This window comes from Mycteria americana, chromosome 1 (genome assembly GCF_035582795.1).
Source record: "Mycteria americana isolate JAX WOST 10 ecotype Jacksonville Zoo and Gardens chromosome 1, USCA_MyAme_1.0, whole genome shotgun sequence".
NCBI classification, from domain to species: domain Eukaryota; kingdom Metazoa; phylum Chordata; class Aves; order Ciconiiformes; family Ciconiidae; genus Mycteria; species Mycteria americana.
Window position 1 is genome coordinate 128,027,026 of NC_134365.1, and position 22,434 is coordinate 128,049,459.

Genomic DNA, 22,434 nt, shown 5'->3' on the forward strand with positions numbered 1-22,434 from the left:
TAGCATTTGAGAACATCTCCCTCTAAACACAAATGCCTTTAGAGATCTAACTTCTTTTATGAAAAAGGCATTGCATGTTTCAAGCTAGGATTAAAGATAATATGAAAAAACTCCAACTTCACTCAAAATAATTATGTTTAATCAGATAAAGCCACATAGTTTGAAAATGACAAGATCTGCCAGTTTCCAAAAAAAAGTTAAAACAAATGCAGTACTTTTAAGCAGAATTTATGGAATAAGCCATCCTGAGAAAGCCATTTCCTAAAATGAAGATGAGACTTTGGTTCGCTTAGAGAAAGCTCCTGTCTTTCAGGAGTAGTTTCTTGATTCTTATCCAGAAAGTCTAATTGTCACAGAAGAATTCTTACTTCTTGTTTTACTTTTTAAAGATCCCGAGAAGGTGTTGCTTGCTTGCACTTAAATTTCCAGCAGAGGGAGCTTTACTGTTACATAGAGTAGAAAAACAGCTTTACTAAGTATTTTTCATCTACAGTCAGAAAAAGTGTGAGACCATTGGAGTTTTTTAATCGTGAGAATTCATGACATCTTAATATGGAACAATTTAAAAGGGACAGGAAAGGGCAAACCCTTTCCTAGAAAGAACGTTTCTGTATGTAGTGTTACAGTATTTCATCATGGTTCCTTTAAAATTGGGAAGTTCAATATAAATTATTAAGTGTACTATGGTAGTAATATGGAATCTGGTCTGTTCTCTGCTTCCTCTTTCCCTGTCAGTAGTGAAGGATTAGTTTGGGGGAATGGTAACATAATTGGTTTTAATATTTCTCCAGTTTGTGGCTGCTCTGAGAATTTGTTCATACAGTATAAACTACTTTTGTGGCACTGAAACTTACTTTGCTCTTCCAGTGACCTTGTTTCCTTGACAGAAAGAAGTGCTCAAAAAGCAAAGACTCTCTGCCGACTGTCGTTCCACACATTCAGCTGTGGATACCCATTGCTCTCTTGCCTTTGAAGGTGGTGAGATTTTTGACCTGAAGGCATCTGTGCAGCATGAGCAGGCACGCTCTGCACCATGTTCTTGAGAACGTAACGATATATTGCTCCCAAGTCTCAGTTCTTTTTGCTTGACGTAGATTTTTTTTTGTCCTTCTCAATCTTTCACAGGTTTTCATAACAATTTTTCAAGTTTAATCAGTACTTCCGTACCTTTTCCTTTGTTGCCTACATGCAGAAGAAAAAGGGGCAGGGAATATAATTCCAGGAAAACTTCTCCTTTCCCCAAAAAACCTTAGTCTTTGAATTTCCCTTTTCAAGCATGACCTCATCAAGATTTCCAAGCTTCACAGTCTTCCCCTGTTGTGATGGAGTGCCAGGGATGGACATACCAAGAATCTTTATTGCTTTGGAGAAGCTCTCATTCTTTTTCCTGGCACAGACAATCCATTAAATGGACAAAATATAAACGTGGAAAGATGATTATTCTGTCAAAAGATAACACAATTACAGTGTTCTCTGTATTTAATGCAGGGCTGATTTGGTAGCTGAACAGAATACTGAAACCTGTTCTGTTATTGTTCCAGTCTCTTCTTACACACAAATTAGTATTGGTTTAAAGAGGTCTAGTCTATTAAATTTAGGGTCATACAGTGTACATGCAGGTAAGATGAGACTATTGTACTTGAAAATGCACATATATGTAAAAATTGTGGTCTTGAATTAATTGCAGTATGTAAACTCCCATAAATTTTTTGTTAGCAGATATTTTGTGTACGTGTGATCAGTGGATTATCTTGCAGTTATGTTAGAAAATATATTGCATATTGAACCATTCAAAATTCTTTTCTGTATATATTTTAGTGCTTCGTGGACTGTTTTTTATTTTGTTTTATTTTGTTCTTAATTGATTAATTTAATTGATTAGTTGGTACATTTTTTAATTGATAAAACATTGCTTTTTGATGCTGATGTCATTTGACTTTCACATGGCTAAAGGAAACCAGGTCATAATGTATATATCAGCATATTTGTTGTTAACTTTGCCTGTACATTTTCAGAGACAGATGTATATACTTTTGGACTTGGACAATATGGGCAGCTGGGACATGGTACTTTTATTTTTGAAACTTCAGTACCAAAGTCTGTGAAACACTTGAGGAGGCATAAAATATGTAACATTACATGTGGGGAAAATCATACTGCTGTAATTGCAGGTATGTAAGTGAAAAATTCTGAAATGCACTTCCAGTGACTCTCTGTTATACTGTGAAAGCTTTCTTTATAAAATGAGCGGTAGAAGAAGACATATGCAGACTTACTAGTTCTAAAGGTTAAGTGAGCTAGTGAGAAAGCCGGATTTGATATTAGGAATTTCTGATTCACAGCCATGCCATGCATAGTTCTGTACATGGTATCTCCTGGGAAATTGTAACCTCATAATCATGCCTTGCTAACAAGTATTCTTGTTTAGAAGCCTTTGTTTTGCTATACAATTTCAGTCTTAGTGTTTTGTTGTTTTGTTTTTTTTTCCAAATTTGTGTAGACTAACTCTAATCTCCAACAGTATTTTGTCTGAAAATATATATATATTTGGATCTCATTCATCTGTTGAAAATCTGAAAATAATTGTTCGGGTTTTGCTTTTGGAAGAGAAATATTACTTACTTGCATGGCCTGTTACTTTGTTTGTAATGGTTTTGTCCTGGTTTTGTACTGAATCTTTGTTATTAATAACATCCTTTTTTTTTATATATACAGAGAATGGCCTCATGTTTACTTTTGGAGATGGGCGACATGGCAAGTTAGGACTTGGAGAAGAGAATTTTACAAATCAGTTTGATCCCACTCTGTGTTATAATTTCCTGAGGTTCACAGTCCTATTGGTAAAACTTTTGTTCATGCTGCTCAGACATCAAAATGTTTATATTTTTATGAAACACGTTATTAATGACAGTTGACATCTCATTATAGAATTATTTTTTTCTACAACATTTAATTAGTAGACAACACAAATTGAAAGAAAAAGGAAATTATATTTACTTATCACTTATCACGCTGTTCATTTAGTTTAGAATGCACTTGGCTTGGACTACACATATAGACTGCTTTTTAGGGTTTTACTAAGTAGTGTTGTGCTGTAGTGTTTTAGTCTATAGAGCTGTCTATATAGCCTATAACATTAAATATTTGTTGCTCTTAGATTGTTGGCAGTAAGGGGGAAACTAATATCTGTTCTGAAAACACCAGAGTGACATCTTTTTAATTTTAATGATTATTTGTGCAGTGGGGTATTTATTAAATCTTAAGAAAATTTGAGAAGATGTTTAAGAAATAAATATCACAGAATTGCCAGCATCAAAAATGCAAACATGACTCAGGATTGAGCAAAATTTGGGACAAAAGTCTGGTGGCTGACTTCTGTTTTTTTACTGGACTTAGAGTTTAAGGAAGTTTTATCAGAAGTGGTAAGGGATTTAAACTATTTAGAAAGTGAAACCTCTGATCTTTATGTAATTATACTTTGTCTCTTGGAGAGTGTAGGACTTTGTATTACATTTTGTGGATTTTGTGATAAAATACCTAGGTTTGTGTCACTGAAGTTATCAGTATTGCCCACATTTGATTTGCATAAAAATAATTAGCTCCAATCCCCTCTAAATCAGTGGAAATATCTTTGCTTTCTTCTGTATCAATAATTTGATAGAACTATCTTGTGTTCTGTTCAATACAAATATGTTGTATTTAAGTAAGAAGAAATGAACAAAGATCACTAGTCATTAATAATTGTAATTATGTACTTTTCTCTTGCTAACGTCATTAGGAGCTAAATTTGAAGCTATTTAATATCTCTTTTATTATGTTCTTCTTACTATCTAAGTCCCTAGAGATGATTGTAAGAAAATTACATCCTTGTATTGATACTTGCAAATGAAATAATCAGACCTTTTTTGGTGCTGTAGGTTGCTTGTGGTGGTTGTCACATGCTAGTTTTTGCTGCTCCAAGACCTGAAGGATCTGAAGAAATACTCTTAGAAGATTTATATGAGAGCCGTTTGACTGCTACTGTCTCTAAATTGAGTGGAGACTCACTACTAACAAGCACCTTACAACTAACATCAGCACGAATGCGACGCCGAGAGAGGGTAAGTTCAGAGCTGTTTAGAGTTGCTGTACTTGTTTTAGGAAACAAAATAACTTTTCAAATTAAAATCACAGCATATACCCACCAGATAAATATATCTCCTTAAAATACATGTTTAATTTTAATATATGAAAAGAAGAATGAATATCTACCCTAGTCCCAAAATTGATGCAGGTAAAAGATAGGTATTGGTCAGATTTTACTTGTTTATTTCTATGAAAAAGACTCAAATGGTTTTGTATTTTTTTTTATTCTAAAATGTAGAGCCTGTTCCTTTGCATTTTAAAAAATACCTTAGAAATATAAAAAAAAGAACAAGAACCTGACTCTTTTTGGTGTTACCTCTGAGTCCTTGAATAGATTAAACAAGTTCATAGTTTATAAAATATCAAAGGGGAAAGTTTCACAATCAGCTTAAAATGATCCTAAGATGTTGTAGCTACTTAAAATAGTAGTTTCTTCTCCTTTATCTCCACTACACATTCCATGTGATTTCTTTAGCAGCGCAATGAGTTGGATCATTTCACTTGCCTGTCTGAAAACTAACTCTACCACAAAACCACATTTATTTTGTAATAAGATATTGATGCTGTGGATTAAGTAACTCAGTTTTATTTGAGAAACTAGAATTTTCATTTTAAATAAAAATCAAAATTCTTTTTATCCTTTGTCTATATTTTAAGACTGCTTGAGATTATTGTGTAGAAATGACCTAAAATATCCCACTATTATCTCTCCACTTTTTATAAATAATTAAAATATTCAAGAAATTTTGTTTATGCTTTGCATACAAAGTTACAACACTGTATCATCAACTAAAGGAAAATACCACTGTTAAGTATGAGAGGTTGCTTACATTTTATTCTTCTACTCTTATTCTCAATAATTTTTTTTTAATCTTCTAAAGGAAAAATCACCAGAACAGTTTATTCGAATGGCACGAACTCTGCCTCCACTGGGAGAAAGCTTCTCAAAATCTTCATTGCCTGTGACTAGCAACACTAGCCCACTCTGTTTTTCTGCGACAAGTCTTCCTAAAGCTGAACGTATGAAGGATAGAGACCATAAAAAAGGTGACGTGTCCCTGCTTTTTGTTGCTGTTTTCTGAGAATTATGTAGTTTGGCTCTCATTATTCATAAACAAATGCCCAGTTTGAACATGAAAGAAGGTTTAAGTTCAGTCTTACCTCAAGAGGGTCTGGCAGAATACAGACGTGAAAGTTGAGAAATGCATACAAGAAACTGCCTCACGCTTGGTTCAGGTTTGGAAAATGTGCTTAAAGATTTAGAGGGTTGAGTGAAAGAAAAACAACTTCTGAATTGTGCCTGAGGTTCCTCAAGCCTGTAGAAATATGACTTCACAAAAATACTGTAAGAGTATTCCATTTCTCCATTTTCATGAAAAAAAAAAGAATTACAGAAAAAAATTGATTAGGAACAGTCGTAAAGACACAGGAAGGCCTACAAGAGACCTTGAATAAGAAAAGATGTCTACTAATTCTTATAGGAGCTTTCTTCTTCACTTGGAAATGCAAAAGTACTCTTCACTCTCTGTTATCTAAGATAATAAGGATTTGCAATATTCTAGCTAATGCAAAAGCCTGGATAACAATGATACTGATACAGTGCTGGACTTTTGCACAGATTCTCTAGAGCAGTTCTGGGCTTCATCTGGATTCCTGGGTATGTGTGATTTCCTGGGAAGAGCAGTGCTGAAGAGTGCAGAATGCAGTTTTTCTGTGTAAAAGTTAGCTCAGATTTATTGGACAGTCAAATCCAATTTGAAAGTAATTAATTCAGTTAGAATTAAGATGATTATTTGTAAAGCTGCCAGCATGTCCATTAGCATTTCTGGTTCCAGGAAAGCAATGCAGTGAAATTTGAATTGCCTTTAGAGTCTTCTGAGGCCTAAAACCTCAGGTTTTGTGCTGTATGAAACTGGTTATATACCTGATGAACTTGAGGTGAACCTGAAAATGATGTAGGTACATTTTTATGATGCTGCATTGGAGTTAAACTCACTGTCTCTCCATCCATTACACGGTTAATGTGCAATGTAGATAATATGACTGCAGCTAATTTAGTCTAATTGGTACACTATCATTGAAGAGATTATCCAAAAGAAGCTTTGTCCCATGTAATATTTATGCTTTGAAAGCCTGTAAAAATGGTCAGACATCTACAGTGCACTGAGGCCAGATTGCTGAGCTACCTCTAATGTTAATACTGATGAAAAAGAGGTGGAAGTGTTTCTGCTGTGTCTTAGGCTGGGGGAATGAGGAATCTCAGGACTTCAGTCCTATGTCAGTAGAATAGAGATAATCTCTATTTTACAAGAGTGGGGTGTTCTGTTTGCTGTATATTGCTTGTTCCTATGGTATTTGTTTACTTCCCCCTATTTTACCTTAAAGAAAAGAATCATCAAAAAGATAAACCTGGTGAAGGCTCTGCAGAAGAAGATTCAGATAATGAAAATAAAGACAGAAACCTTGGAGATACAACTGACATCCTAAATATGGTAATATATTCCACTAATGAATCTGTGATTCAATTGTTTTTATGCAGGGGAAGACCAAAGCAGCTAAATCATGTTTCAGGTTCTAGTACTGAACTCCTGGCTAGCCCAGAACGTCATATGTGGCATCAAGAAGTACTGACATACTGTTAAATGAGCATGCATTTTAGATCATCATTATCGAATGCTAAAGTTTGTTTTCATTTTCCAAGTAATGTTGTAATATGAGATGGAAGCAGTCCAAATAGTGCAGCCCCTCCCCATGCTTTAGCTCTGGATATCAGAAAGAAAAGGAGAAGGACACTGGATAACTACGTGGTGATCTCTATCTCTGACCTTCCTCATCTTGATGATTTCCAAGAGAGAGGACTGCAGGAAATGAAGCAGAGCGCTGTCTTTTCCTTTTTGGAGGAGCTTTTTTAGTACAGGTGGATAATATTAAAGGGAAGACCAAAATGCAGACATTTTGATTATTTGGTGATCCCCAAGCATGTTCCTACATATTTCTCTTATTTAAAAAATATGTTCACCTTATCACTTGTACACTTTTCCAAAACATTTTGTTCTCTCGGCAGATAGGGCATGTCCTGGCCTTAACGCAGTGCACTGGAAAGAGTGTTGGTTTTTGTCTTTTTTTTTAACTTCAGTGGAATGCAAACAAATGAGCAATTCACCGTGGACTCAGCTCAGGATACGTTATCAGTTATGCTGGAGGGATTGCACATTTTACAGGAATTATTACTTGTTTGTATTTAACAGTAGTTTAACGATCTGTGCATACCATTTATTTAACAGTTATAAAACTTTATTTTCATTTACAAGAAAAAAATTGTTTTCATATATGATGCATAACGTGGCCTTCATTGTTAATAACATATTGCACACTTTTTGTGCTAGGCTTCCTTCTCCTTTTTGTTTTTATACCCATTGTGAATCAATTTTAAAACATTTATCAGAATGAAACAGTAAATTTGAAAAATTCTGTCAGGCAAACTTGTCAAAATAGAAAGAAAAATGATTGCTCTTCTTGAATCTGATTGAAAATAATCTGTTACAGCGTAGTTGTTTCAATTTTTCTAAACTGTGGCAACATACATCTTATTGACAAGTGTGACAAGAGGAGGAAAAACCCTTAATATAATATTGATGTTACAAATTCTTGGGAGTCAGAAACCAGAACTGTCCATGCTCACTGTGTTGAAAAATAATATGGTGGTTAAACCATAAGCAGTTACAAACAGCAGCAGAGAACATTATCTTGTCATTTGGAGTATATGGGAAGGGATGACCAAAATCTCACTATACTTGCCCACCTAGTAGTATTCTTCTACGTTGCCTTGCCTTTTCTTTTTTTGCTTTATATAGAAGAGATAAAGGCATTAGATTCCAATGAAAATTTCTGCTGTATAATGTTTCTTTGAACACGTTCTTTCAAGGCTGTGATATCAAACTGGATGTTAAGCTGAAGGTTGTGATTGTAAGGGAATAAGGAGTTATATTTGTACCCACAACTTCACAGTGAGTGGCAGGTGGATCTAAAATGTGCTGATGGGCTCTAAGAGAGGGCATGTAGCTTTCAGTGTCTACAGACAGTTTAGATGTTGACATCTAAGCTGGTTACCACTCTCTCTTTATAAGGAGTAAATGAGGGAGTGGAAGTGAAATAGGTGAGTTGAGTGATCATAGAGATTTGTCTCAACCTGACTGTGCAATAGAATTAAAATTTTCATATAACTTATAATAGCTCTGTTTAGTAGAACTGGGCTTTGATGCTGCTTTCCCTATCAGTTATATTTATTTTTTTAATAGAGATCTTATTCTTTGCAGACACATGCAATGAAATTGAATCCCAGAGACCAGTCCCTAAAATTATCACCACTCCAAAAACAAAAGGTACTGTAACTAATTATATGTATACACGTATACTTATACTGATGTTTAAAAGCTCTATAATTCTTGTATTATGCTTGTACTTTATTGTTTTGCTTTGAGTTTTAAAAAAGCTAGGCAAATTTTATAGGCCTCCTCTTGCTAATTTTCTGAATATCCATGAGGTAAAATTCTAAGAAGCTGACAGAAGTCGGAGAGAATTTGTGCACGCACATAGAACTCCTCATATCCAGCATAGTTTGAGATGAGAGTATATAATACTTGACCAGTTTAAGGAACAAAAGACTATCATATACACTTTGTAACTTATGCTGATAACATACATTTCTACTGGTTTGTTGCTATTAAAATATTTTAATTGATTTTTGGGACACAATGTAAGTAAAGATTTTATTTAAGAAATGTACCATGGAGTATATTTAAAGCAGCAATAATACTGGTTTTAATTATGAAATTAAAATACTTTTGTATTATCTTTCTATTTCATTCCTAAAGTGATCCCAACATTTCAGCATTTTGGTTTATAGTTTTATTTTATATTTTAAAAATTATTCTGCATAATTTGTTTAATTTTAGTGTAAAATGTAAAGCCAAAAGACAACAGATATTCAGACTTATTAGAAAAAGCATAACAGTGAGTGCATCAGAAGATTTCCCCAGGGGAAAGGTGGAGGAAGGTGTAAGGGAACTGTAGTTCTTTCCTTCCGTTTGGACAGCCTGACACATTGCATGTGCTCTAGTTTATGGGACATGATACTGGCTGCACAGTTCTTCTTGCATTCACTTGGTGTGCTTGCATAGTGAAAAAGGAGTAGTAGTACATTTATCATCAACAGAATGTTACATTCTTCTAATATGTGCACTTGTAAATTCATTTCATGTGAAAGACTCTACCTTTTGTGCTATCTTTTAGTCCCCTCATACAAATTGTTTCTTTTCTTGTTCAGATGTTTTTGTAACCTTTTTCTTTTGCTGTCATTTGTCCTTAATGCTTTCCTTCTTTCTTTTTAATTTTCTGCTTCTCATGTGGAATAGAAGAACAATAAAAATGTGAAACTGAAAAGAGATGGTAAGGGTGGGCTGAAAAACAAGGATTCTGATTTCATGAAGGAGGGCTCAAAATTAGACTCTGGCTCTTTACAAAAGCAGTCTTCACTTTCAGAATCACCGGGACAAGATTTAGAAAAAAGTAGTTCCTTTGTAGGGAAGACTGTGGCCAAAAAAAATACAAGGGAAGGTAAATCTGAGCATGCACGAAGTGTTAGTACTTTCAAAAGTGGTGTTCAACAAACTACTAGGGACAAATGCAGATTAGTGAAAAGGGAAAAAGAATATATGGAAAATCCTGAATTTATCAAAGAGGAAGTAACTTATAATCTTCCCACTGAAAAACAAATTCCAACTGAAAAAACAAATTCTTCCAATAAAAAGTCAAAAGCTGTTAAATCTAAGCAATCCCTTAAAATAGATGTACTTCCTTCTGCATCCAGGGATCGGCCTCAGGCTGATTCATTAATTGTACAAAAATACAGTCCTATTAAAAAGCAAGGAAGTCAAGAAGCAGTAGGAAGTCAAAACAAAATAAAGGATGTTGTTGAAAAATCTGATAAATGTGAAAGAATATATGTCAGAGGAGAAGAAAGTAGTGAAGAGCAGAGGGTTTTTAAAAAAAAGGATCAATTTTTAAAACAAATAGCTGTAACTATGGCATCATCTTCATCTGAGGAAAGTAGTAATGATCTTGCAAAATATGTACGTAAGAGTAGGGAAAAAGAAGAGGACTACTGTGAAGACAGAGAGATCCAGAAGGCAATGAAAACAGTAGAAAATGTGAAAGATTTGGACTTAGAAAAAGAAGCCAGTGAGATTGAGGAGATGCAAGTTACAAACAACGAGAAAGAATATGTAGAAGAAACTGATATAAAAAGCCTGAATGAGGAAGAAACAAACTCTGAAGCTAAGTCTGATGAAGACAGGCAGTTAGAAATTAAGCATGAGGAGGAATCTAATCAAGAGCAGGAGAGCGAAGGCAGTGAAAAGGGTGAAAGTGAAAAAGAAAAACTAGATGAAACAGTTGACAGTGAAGGTGAACTAGGGGAGGAAGAAGAAGAGAGTGACGTTAAAAAAGATAGATGTGAAGTTTCAGTAGAAAGAGATGAAGACGAAGAGGAAAAAGATAATGAGGAAGAGAATGAAAGAGAGGAATCACAGGCTGAAAGAGACAGTGAGAATGAGGGTGCAGAAGAGATTGAAGAGATTAATCAGGAAGATGGCACAGAGCAAGGAGATGAGGAAGGCAGGTTGATGGAGGAAGAAGAAATGCTGAGTGAGGGAGATGAGGATATGGAGGAGGAGGAGGAGTATGCAAAAGAGGAAGACATTGAAAAAGAAAAGGAGGAACAGGTTAAAAGTGATGGAAGAGATGAGAGTGAGGAAGGAGGTGAAGATGGAGAGGGGGAGGAAGAAAAAGAGGTAGAGGCACAAGAGGAAGGAGAAGATGAAAAGGAAAATGAAGAAGAAAACAAAGAAAGAGACGATGAAAAAGACAAAGAGGGTGAAAAGGAAGAGTTAGAAGAGTCATTGGCAGGGAGAGAAGAAGAGGTATCTGAAGAAGAACAGGAAGAGGAAGATGCAAGTAGGAGGAGTAAGGAGGTGGGGGAAGATGGAGTGGAAGAAGGACAAGAGGGGGAGGATGAAGTGGAAGAGGAAAGAGAAGAGGAGGGGGAAGAAGAGGAAGGAGCAGAAGCAGAAGCAAAAGGGGAGGAAGGAGTAGAAAATGAAAATGAGGAAGAGGAGTGGGAAAATGAAGAAGAGGAAGGGGAAGAAGAAGGAGAAGATGAAGAGGGAGAAGGGGTGGAAGAAGATGAGGGAGAAGGGGTGGAAGAAGACGAGGAAGAAGGGGTAGAAGAAGATGAGGGAGAAGGGGAGGAAGAAGAAGAGGGAGAAGGGGAGGAAGAAGAAGAGGGAGAAGAGGAAGTTGAAGAAGGAGAGGGAGAAGAGGGAATTGAAGAAGGAGAGGGAGATGAGGAAGTGGAGGAAGAAGAGGGAGAAGAGGAAGAGGGAGGGGAGGAAGAGGAAGGGGAAGAGGGAGAAGAGGAAAAAGGGGAAGAGGGAGAAGAGGAACAAGAAGAGGGAGAGGGGGAAGAAGAGGAGGAAGGGGATGTGGGAGACGAGGAAGAAGAGGATGAGGGAGAGGAAGAAGAAGAAGAGGAAGAGGAAAAAGCAAAAGGTAAAAGAAAAAATTATAGTAATAAGCTTCCACAAAAGAAAAGCAAAACCAGGAAGCCAGGGAAGACAGAAAGTACTGCTTTACCAAACAGCTCTAAACAAAAAATGAAGTCCAAACAGCATGTAGCAAATGGTTTACATAATTCAGAACAATTTTGGAACAATGTGCTACCTCATTATTTGACACTAAAGTAGCATAGAGTAATGGAGATGCATTTTAAGCCTATTCAGGAAACTCTGGAACTATGGCAGATTGATTTTTATTACTTAACATTTTTTTAATGTAGTCAAAATATATTATTATGCATATACTTTAAGTGCCAATTTCTTGAAAAGGTCTGAAGAAAATGTTTAGATTTGGGAAGCTTTTATAAGAGAAATCATATAAATTGTTGATACAGTCATTTACACAGTCATCTTTATCATGTATGACGCTTACAGATTTTAAAAAAATAATTGCTGAGGAGGCAAAATGTGTTTGCCTCTTAACTAAATTATAATGTCATGCTGACAACATGAATTATACATTGTAACAGTGTAATCTTCTTTGCCTTTGAGTCAGATTTCTTAAGGTAATGCATCAGAGTTAGTTGCAGGATCAGGATAGCTTACCTGTTAACGTGCCTTATATGAAAGGAGTGTCAGTAAATCATCACAGATACATATTTTTAAATTTTGGTATCACTCCGTATTCATTCCTCCTACTTTCCTTCTGTTCATATATTGGTAAAATGTTTGAGTACTCGGTGTAAATTAAAGAAAGGACAAGTTGCCAAATTTACATGGGTCGGTAGATGGGAGGTAAATGGCAATACAAGTCTGGGTAAATGGTGGCCTGGGGTTTTTTTTGTACGCCTTAAGGTTGACTTCTTATGTTGGTGTCAGCACACAATTATGTGCAAAAAGACAAATACAAGTCTCAGAATCTGGCCTAGATTAGAGTCAGAATGCATCTGTTTAGGGATAATTTTTGACTATCACATTTGGTAATTAGACATAATTAAGAATTCGAAAATAGACACCTGTAAAACATTATTTACTTGTGTATACTGTGCAGTAAACAAAAGATTTAACATCTGCCTACAGAAGACTAAATTACATTGGTCATCTAACTCTAAGGTTCTCAAGGAGGGGAATATACTTGTTGCAGTGTGAAGTGTATATATGTTTTCAGGATCAGAGCCTAAGCTTCTTCTCATTGGAGGAGATTTGTGTTTTTCCCTCCTAAAAATCACATCTGTGGTCTCCAAAAAGAGAATGATGTAATAAACCAAGAAGCCAGATGGAACAGTAGAGAAAATGGCATGAAAGTGTGAATTCTTTTTGGAAAAGACAATGTTAATACTTCTGGAGTTTCCTTCAAATACACAAACAAATCTTGCAAATTATTTTTGTGACTTTGTAAGATATTGCGTTACTGTTTCAACTATTAGTGGTCGAACTGGCAAAAGGGATAGGAACTCGTCATACAGCATTATTACTTAAATACTGTGGGTGGTCTGAGAAATTTTTGTAAACAGATCTCAGTATTGACATTCTCTAGAAAAATAGCTATTTAAATCCTATTTGAAAATGAGGACAGGAGAAGAAAGGAATCAAAATGAATAAATGTCATTCAATAAAAATGTTAATAGCATCAATACTTAAGTTGAGATTATGAAAATTTTTTAATGTTGCTTTGTAAGATACTGACATTAAACTGTCTTTGACACAATGTCTCCAGAATTTATTTTCTAAAAAGGCTGTGGTAGATTAATAGTTTGCCAGTAGATTCTAGTCCAGTTTGATCCTTCTTACTTCAGTCACCCCTTCCATATACCGCATTTGAAGGTGAGATCACTTCCAGTCACGTGCCGAATGCCCTAACTATAACAAAAAGTTAGTCCAGTGACCGTATTTTGTCCCTGTGAAATTTGTTTCAAGCTTTGAGATTTTCTGGAATACATTGTCTTGACGTCAGCATGCGTAAGTCTTTGGAAAAGGGTAAGTATCCTCATATTCTGATAGAGTGGAATACTTTAACAGTCAAATGCACTTCCCAAGAAAACAGCTTGCTCTAACAACGGAGTCCTCGGTTATTTAGCAGAAGTGCTGCGTTATCACTGAACTGCTGTGAAAATATTTGCTTTCGAAACTAAGTGGAGCTAAGCTGTGTTATTTTATCTTTCTTAGGAAAGATTAGGATGTTACTGTGATTAAACTTAGAGTAATATTGAAAAGTATTTTTATAGGCCTAAAACTGTGTTTCTTGGACATGACATCTACTTATTTGTGATTCTAAAATTCAGCTTTGGAAGAAAACTGCTGTGAAAAAACCCTGTTATGTCTTATGAAAAATATTTGCTAGAGAGAGGGGGGAAAAAGTGAGAGCACTTCGAAGCAAGTGATTTCCAATTCCACATAGGAATGGCTCTTCATTTACTGTTCGGCTGTATCTTTTAATCTAAATCCTTAGGCAAATGGGGACCATTTGTTGTTCCTCTCTTAAAATGCGCTGATAGCATAAGGCTTCCCAGGAGAGTAAAGGAAGCCAAGTTACGGGCATCTCCTCTTCTTTGTTTTGTCTGGATAAAAATTCATTGAATTGAAAACTGATTTTATATTGTTTTGTGGATCATCCCTGTGGTAGGGGAAAAGCAGAGCATTACTCCAGCACTTCTAAGGGTTTTCCACAGAATCGTTACATAAATTGTACACTGTGCCAATGTTTCTGGGCTTTGGGGGGACTTTGGAACTCCATTAGTGTAACGAGTGGAATTTTATTTAGTTTGACTCATACGGGTTTATAAAATTTGGTACTTGTGGTTTTGTGGAAATTCAGTATGTCCTTGGTATTTATTATGGGATACAAAAAGATTTATGTGCAGTACTTAAGCAACATGGCAGAAGTACTCCTGAACTAGTTTTTAGTAGAGAAAAAAAATCCTTCAATAAGAGAGAAACAACAGGCAACTGCACAGACCAAAGGTCTATCTAGTCCAATATCTTTTTTCTACCAGTGGCTACTGGTGAATGCCTGGCAAAAAAACCAAGAATAGAGCAAACATGTAGTGTTACTTCTCCTGTGTAATCATTCAGTATACCCAATATATTCAGTACATTCAATAATCTGTGGTTCAGAAGATATATCTATTGTATTTAATAGCCATTTTTTTTTCATGAATTTCTTTCAATCAGTTTTTAACCTGTTTAGCATCCAGTACATGTTTTGGCGAACAATTCTTGGATTACTTTACATGTTGTTTGAAGAAGTAACTCCTTTTTTTGTCTTGAATCTGCCTTTTGGTACCTTCATTTGATGTCTCTGTATTCTTGTATTAGAAAAAAGAGCATTTATTCCCTCTTCATGATTTATTCCCTCATGATTGTCACATGGAAAAACTGTTCAGCTTTAAATCAAATCAAGATCAAGGTGGTTTATTGATTTATTAGTAACAGTTAACCAGCAATCAACCAACCACACGTTCAAGATCAAGAGCAGCCATACAGCAGGGAACAACACCACTAGACGTCCGTAAAATGTTAATAAGCACCTGCAAATTTCTAAGCACCCGCTAATCTCAGAAGTTTAATGCCCCTGCACACTCTCCCATACATGTTCACAGAATTACATATGCACATACTGCCTTTTATAGCAGGCATGAATTACAAGCACATAGCCCATTTTGGGGGGGCGGGTTGCCAGTCTGCTCTTGGCGCACACCTCCTGTTAGAGATGAGGGTGCTCTAGATTACTTTTGAATATGCTGTAGCACAACTCTTCTCTTATGCCTGCAAAATTTCAGCAGTTACCTTTTGCCATTATATCTGAAAATATCAAACTATTTATTCAGATAATAGTTCTCTCTGCATAATTGATGCTGAGTAACAAACATGTCTTTCTCCAAACTACAGAAAATGTCTGGTTTTCATTCACTATTTTTTGTCTTATCTGAATAGGTACATGGTTATTCTTTAGAATGGGGCCTTTAGGAATCATACAGAAAAGGACATGGAGTTTTTGTTCCCATTGCTTTTAGGTTTTTTTCCCTAGCTTTTCTTAGCTTTACTCATCTTTTAAGATAGATTTTAGCTTACATTCTCCAAAGATGACACTACCTTCTAGATCTTACATCTCAGAATAGCACACAGTCTTTTGTTTTTATTAATTGAATTTGTGGTGTGAATCTAGTCATTTGACAAAAGTGTTGTTAAATACTCTAACACAAATGAGAGTGATTAAAGGCAGAGCATCTTTTTTAATGCAAACTGAGTTGTTTCTTAGTGCGTATAGGCTGGATTTATGAACTGTGTGCTCACCTGAACTTCTGTGTATTGTCTTTAGTTTTATAATGAGTATTATGGGAAGCAGAACCAAGCTCAGAAATAACAGGATCTTCAGACAAAAGAATGTTGTCAGGTCTGTAAGAAGGCAAAAAAAGGGCAACGTAAATGTAAAAGGGCAAATTCTCAACTAATTTCTAAATGTGCAATTCAAATAAATGACGGTGTTTAGTACTGTGGCATTCTATGAGCAACTGAGCAAATATTTTGCTTGCACAAATGGCAAACCTATAGTTTTGTCCTCAGTTAAGTTTTGAGCATGTTCGTGATCTGAAGTCACTCACTGAGCTGTAATATTTTTATACACTTATTCATATGTTTTAATGGAGAGAGGAGAGGTTTGCTTTTGCCTATTGAAAGGATTTTGGAGAGACAGCTTTGGCGTCAGAAAACTGCACTGCTGAGAGCTACAGAGGCTTTATGTTTCTATTGCAAAAAGAAAAAGCAAGTACACTTAATCACTGTCTTTTTTAAGGATTTGTGATAGTGCCCATTGCTTCTTTGCTTGGCAACCTCATGCTATAATAACTTAAACAAATATTAATACTGTTATCTCCAAAAACCATACTTATTTATGAAAATATTTATTATCAGGGCCCTAAAATGTCAAGTGTAAAGATATTTACCATTCTGGCTTTCATAAATGTCCCAGCATTGAAAAATCAGACATGACTCTTTGCGCTTTCTGTCTGAGGTGGGTTGCGGGGCAGTCTGCTGGAATGTCCCAGGTTCAACATTATGAGTTTAGAGCTTTATAATTTCTCATGCATACCCCACCTTTCACATAGAGTTGCATTTGTGGTTTGTGTGAAATGTAAAGTATTTGTGGTTTCATATTGAGAATGAGAGAGAGAGCAAAACAAAAGTAGTTGTAAGCAGAATTTTATATTAAAACAAAGCCTTTCTCTACATCTATACCTGTAAGGGTATAGATCACAGTAGTATTGAAGAGCAATATTTCCCAGTCCCTGTGTACCAATGATATTACAAGAGACTGTGCTGTGCTGTTCAACTGGAAACTCAACAATAATCACCAATCTAATACGAGTTTGGGATTGTGAGCCACCCTGGCAGAGACTGGTTTTCTTACAGGAAGTTTAAAATACTTACTTTCATTCTATCCAGCATCTAGCCAAGGCACAAAATGACTCTCATGATTAGAAACACAGCAGCAGAACTGCTGCAAAATTTAATCTGTTTTACTAGGCACTTCATTGTCATCTCTGAGGAGAAAAAGAACAAAGCAAACCTGAATGTGTCCTGTATCAAGAGTACAGAAAGAAGTTAAGCTGTGTTTTAAGCTGACCTTCCAATAGCTGGGGTAGAACTTTCGCAAGTACCAGCATGATGTGAAGAACAATTGCACGGGGAAGCTGGTGGGCCTCGTGTTACTACGTTGGGTGTGCCTTGACAAATCTACCCATACAAGATGGGAATGGGTTTAAAGATTATTGATGGTTGTACAGAAATTGCCACTTTTACATCAGATGGTGGATCTCCCCTGAGAGACCCACTCTTGCAGGCTGTGGAGGTTTTAGCAGTGACTCATAGGGCATCCTTTGCAGGAATGTATGGAGAACAGAGAATCTTGAAGAACCTTCCTGCCTGCAGTGGTGTTATTGGTGAAATTGCCTTTGTCCATATTTTTACCTAAGCACTGAATAATAACGAGCATGATTAAGGCAGGATTTCAACAAAAAGCACAGGATTTTGGAGAGACGTGCAGTACTCTAAGCTATGTGGCACAATAAAAGCAGAAAGTAGTGACTGTCCTCATTCACTTGCAAATACGTGGGAGCTGCATGACAAACTCCAGACACTGAAACTTTTTTCTATAAGAATTCGGAAAAAATGCACAAACTGCATCCAAGTGTGGGCTAATATTCCTGAGTTAGTTTTTCTCTGTGTCTGTTAGCATTAAGAATTCATTTTGTATGCAGCATAATACCTTCCAGAGACACACTGAGTTTTTGAGATAACATCAACATATTCTGATTTGGAGTTGCTCATTATATTTCATCTGTTTTGCTTAAGTACCCAGGATTTATTTTGGTATGCTATTTCCAAGTGACTGAATATTAAAGGATGTTTATGTTACTATGTAAAATAGCTCATATGAGATTATACTTGATGTAAATAGTCTCCAACTTATTTTGTGATTCTTCACAAAACACCTTAAAATTCTTTCTAGTTCTATAGACATTTTTTTTTCCTTTTGGAAATTGATGTTATTTATTTGTTCTCCAAAGAAAACAAACTTTTTTGGGAAGATAACAGTTTTGTATATGAAAGCTGTAGTACATCTGAACTATTTCAGATGTTGATTTATCTTGGGGAATAAATTTTTTAAAAAATTGTTCTGAATTGCTGGAGAAAGAGAATCCTCTAGATAACTCTATTTAAATTGTTTTTGTAGTGGATAGTAAAAATCTAAAACAAACCTGAAAGTACAAATACTGTCTTCTTTAGAATGTAGTTTTACATTAAAATTTTATACGTTGTTAAGTAGTTATTCATACTCAAACAAGAATGCAGAGATATATCTTTCTCCAAGTACACCTACAGCAGCAAGCTGGCAAGCCACAGAATAGTTACACCAAAGCCAACTGAAATAATCTTTAAAAGTCAAAAATCAAAATAAAAAATCCTTACTCCTCAATCAAAAAAGGACTGTACTGCTGTGTCATAAATGTCAGTGTACTATCTCTGAATGACACCTGAAGTCTTGATTAGTAAATGTAATCAGATTAATTCGCTGAATGCAAAGTGTGTGCACTGCCAGCCTGTGACAAAAGTGCACAGATCTAAACTGGTAGGTCCTTGTGTTTGGCTTTTAGTAAATAAAATATATTGCATAGAAAAGTAGTGGCAGAAAAAGACTTAGAAGCGCAACAATGAAAAATGAGTCTGCTGAATCAGTTTCTAGCTACGTTATTTACAGCTATGTATTCACTATTTTATTCCAGTTTTCTCAGGGTGACACCATGCTGTTGGAGGATGCAACTGTAGTATCACAGTACTATTGTGGTAATTAGTCATCACATATTCAGGATAATCAGTGTAGCACCATGTGGCCATCTAGTACTTGGAAACATTTTCTTCCATCATATTTACAAGAAGGCATAACTACCTTTACAATTCATTTTTTGCTTGACATGTAGCAATGGAAACTCATGCCTGACATATAAATGACTTCCAATTGTTTCACTGTCCGCACAGTGTGCCTGAAATTCAGCAGTTCAGCATTGCATTAGTATTCCAGGATACTTACATGACAGAAGCATTAAGGGACTGTTATAAGTGTCAGGTATCCATGTAAAGTGCTCTTGACATAGAATTGTACAATTAGGAAACCAATATAACCTAGTGGAAATCTAGATGTTAACTTTTAGACAAGGTAGACAGGCTCGACTTTTTGTTGAAAATTCTTTTAAGTGTATTCAGCTGAGCTCTTCTGTTTGTGTCCATGCCAATATATAAGGAAAGCCTAGTTTGGCTTGTTGACTGCCTTGTAATTGAAAGAATAAGCTTTTAAATCTCTCCTTTGAGTACTCTTATTTGAGTATTTATGTCTTTGAATTTTGTCAGTCATGAAACTGGATAGCTCTTTCTTTAGTAGTCATTAAAGTGAAAGATACTTCTCTAAGGTTTAGAGTAGCTGAGCTAATAATTTTTCTATATTAATAGCTACAAAATGAGAGTCCAGTTCAAATTCCTGATGACAAATGGCTAGCACTATGTGGATTTTAAGATATTAAACTTTCACTGTAACTGCTAAGTAAGAAACGACAAGGTATGTATCTTAGCTTTACTCAGAGATTTGTCAGGCAGTATTTCCAGTCACTTCACATCAGATAAGTTGACATCATGACAAGATCAATACCAACAAAATGGTACATGCCTACCGATCCATATATCTCCAACCCAAAAAGGGTAAACAGAGCTATTTTTATTTTTTTCTCTCTCATCTGCATGTAAAATCATGGTTAATATTGTTACTTTAAATGCTGTTTTAGAAAAATGTTAACACAGTGCATTTTCCCAGCGTGGACAATTCAGGAGTGACATTGATGTGCACTAGTATTTTGGAGAGCAAAATGATAGCTAGTGAAGGCTATGATTCCTCTACCTATTCCTCTTCAGTCCTGCATCAAAAAAGAAGGATGGTCTGTAGAAATGTATTTTGTAGTTGTCTTTACCAGTGCTCTACAAAGGGAGCATTGTTCAGTCCTATATGACAGCATTATGCCCCTTGACCAACCTCTTTAACCTGATACCCACCTACTAAGAGTCTTCTGCTTCATAGTGAAACTCCGACTAAGTATGTATTCCATTCAGTTGTTGTATAGGCATGTAAGAGAGCCATGGGATGCTTTTGGGCATCTAAGGGTAATGGGCTGGACAGGTAATGGGAGAAATCTGTTCCTTAAATGATTAAAAACTCTGCTAAGCTATTGCTGTTTTATGACTGCTTGGCAGAACAACACCAAGGAAGAAGCATGTAGCTAACTACCTCATTCTCAGCTCTCTTTAATAATCTCCTCTGTGGATTTTTAACAGTTTCCAGGGCAACTCGAAACAGAAATATCTTTTCTGGAAACCAGAGCTTCCCAGAACTCTCCATTTCCAAGTGGTACACATAGTAATTACAGATTTCTCTTCATCACTGAGTTTTCACCAGATTTTTAAAAGATCTGCAGCTAAGTTTGTCTTATCAGTGGTTTTGAGATTGTCTTCCCTAAAAACATAAAATGGTGGTGGCAAACATAAAATATTTTGACTTCTTGAGAAGGCTTGGAAAGATACCATAAGCCTTCCCTTCTGAAATGCCAATTATGAACAGCCCGTCTGCCAGCGCTCAGTTTGCATAAAGTATGCAGGAGGCATCCACAATGAAATAGTTAAGGCAGTATAGAGCAGTGTAGTTCGCAGCTGTCATTTGAGCAAGGTCTACCACGAGACATGTCTCCAGTCTTCAGTGAGACTGTCTTTGAGCCAGAGCATGACACCAGGAGAGAGAACGGTATGGAACAGAGTGTCATTTTTACCCCTCTCTTCTGCAGACATAAGACCACATTTTTCTAGAGCATTTGGAAAAGACATGTCTTTATTCTGTATTAATCTGCCCAAAGAAAAGCCAGCTGTAGCCATTTTAGCAGAAGACAGTTACACCCACTGAGTTATACCCACTGAGGCAATACTTTTGCCAAAACCGTAGCGAGGAAGGTCATTCGTCCCCTAAAGCTTGGATACAGCAAATTTATCCTTAAGAATGTCTTGTTATGAAGCTCTAGGTTTAAAGGAAAACCAGTGTAAATGCATGCAAAAAATTAAGCACACAAAACAGTTATACAAAATCTGTATAGTCTGTTAAGTCTGCAAGGTCATCTTTTCAAGACTCATGTTCTGCTGTACTGATTTATTACACTAGAGGTACAAAATGTTCAAGGTTGTTTCATAGTACCGAGCACTTTTTTGTCCTTGAAGAAACTGGAACCTCAGGCTTAAATTAAAACCATTTCAAATATTTTACTTGTATGTTCTATACTACTTTTGACTTTCTGTATGTGACCTCGGCCAAGTCAGCTTCTCTGTCTCAGCTTTAGAGGAGAAACTATTGAAGTTATTCTTACAGCATTATCTTTCTGTGAATAGTGAATTTAAAGTGGAATAAAAAATAAACCTTCTAAAGCATAATGAAAGAGAATAATGCAGAGATTATACATATATGGAATATATACATATATATACACACGTATAATACATACATACATATATATATTTGCTTTAATTAGTAGCCTCAGATTCTTCAGAGATTATTTTTAATGGCCAGATGATTCATCTTTTAAAGTAAAGAGAGTATCTGTTGTATGACATTCTCATCTCTCTTTCACTACCATTGGTAAAAACTCTCCAAAACATGCCTATAAATGGGCAAGTGGATATGACAGTAATAAAACTGTGCTATCAGAGTTATTATACAAATCGGGTTATTTTAGAAGTTGAACAGATAAGGTGACAGCTAGAGACACCTGTGGCAAGCTGCAAATATAGTAAATGGAAATGTGATCAGTCTGGGAAGCTGTTCAGTTTAACAACAGTAGGTGTCTTCTTTGGGGTGACATGAGTGTCTCTCAGCTTCACCGATTTTTTTGACGAAGAGCATGGCTCAGTTGCCTAAACAAACACATCTTGTGTGATTTTAGGTGTTGTGGGGTATCCTACATGGCTGTGAGCTGGGGTCCAGAATGATGCAGGTCTCCGTAAGCCCCATGTAAGGATGTCTCAGATTCCTAGGATGTCTGAGTGGCGCTTATCAAAGGAATTCCACCAAAGATCTCTGTTAACTACAATGGCAGCTTAGATTCTACCTCCTTTG

General features: G+C 35.9%; 1 protein-coding gene across 1 annotated transcript in view; it reads left to right on the forward strand.

Moving 5' to 3' along the window:
• Window positions 1–12,086, forward strand: part of RPGR (retinitis pigmentosa GTPase regulator) — a 43,691-nt gene extending 31,605 nt beyond the window's left edge. Inside the window, exons 8-14 of the mRNA XM_075520496.1 lie at window positions 2,016–2,171; window positions 2,716–2,840; window positions 3,918–4,100; window positions 5,007–5,172; window positions 6,511–6,617; window positions 8,442–8,507; window positions 9,540–12,086. Of these exons, the coding sequence (XP_075376611.1) occupies window positions 2,016–2,171; window positions 2,716–2,840; window positions 3,918–4,100; window positions 5,007–5,172; window positions 6,511–6,617; window positions 8,442–8,507; window positions 9,540–11,927 (3,191 nt within the window). The 3' untranslated portion in view covers window positions 11,928–12,086. The remainder of the gene's footprint in view (window positions 1–2,015; window positions 2,172–2,715; window positions 2,841–3,917; window positions 4,101–5,006; window positions 5,173–6,510; window positions 6,618–8,441; window positions 8,508–9,539) is intronic.
• Window positions 12,087–22,434: the final 10,348 nt, after the last annotated feature.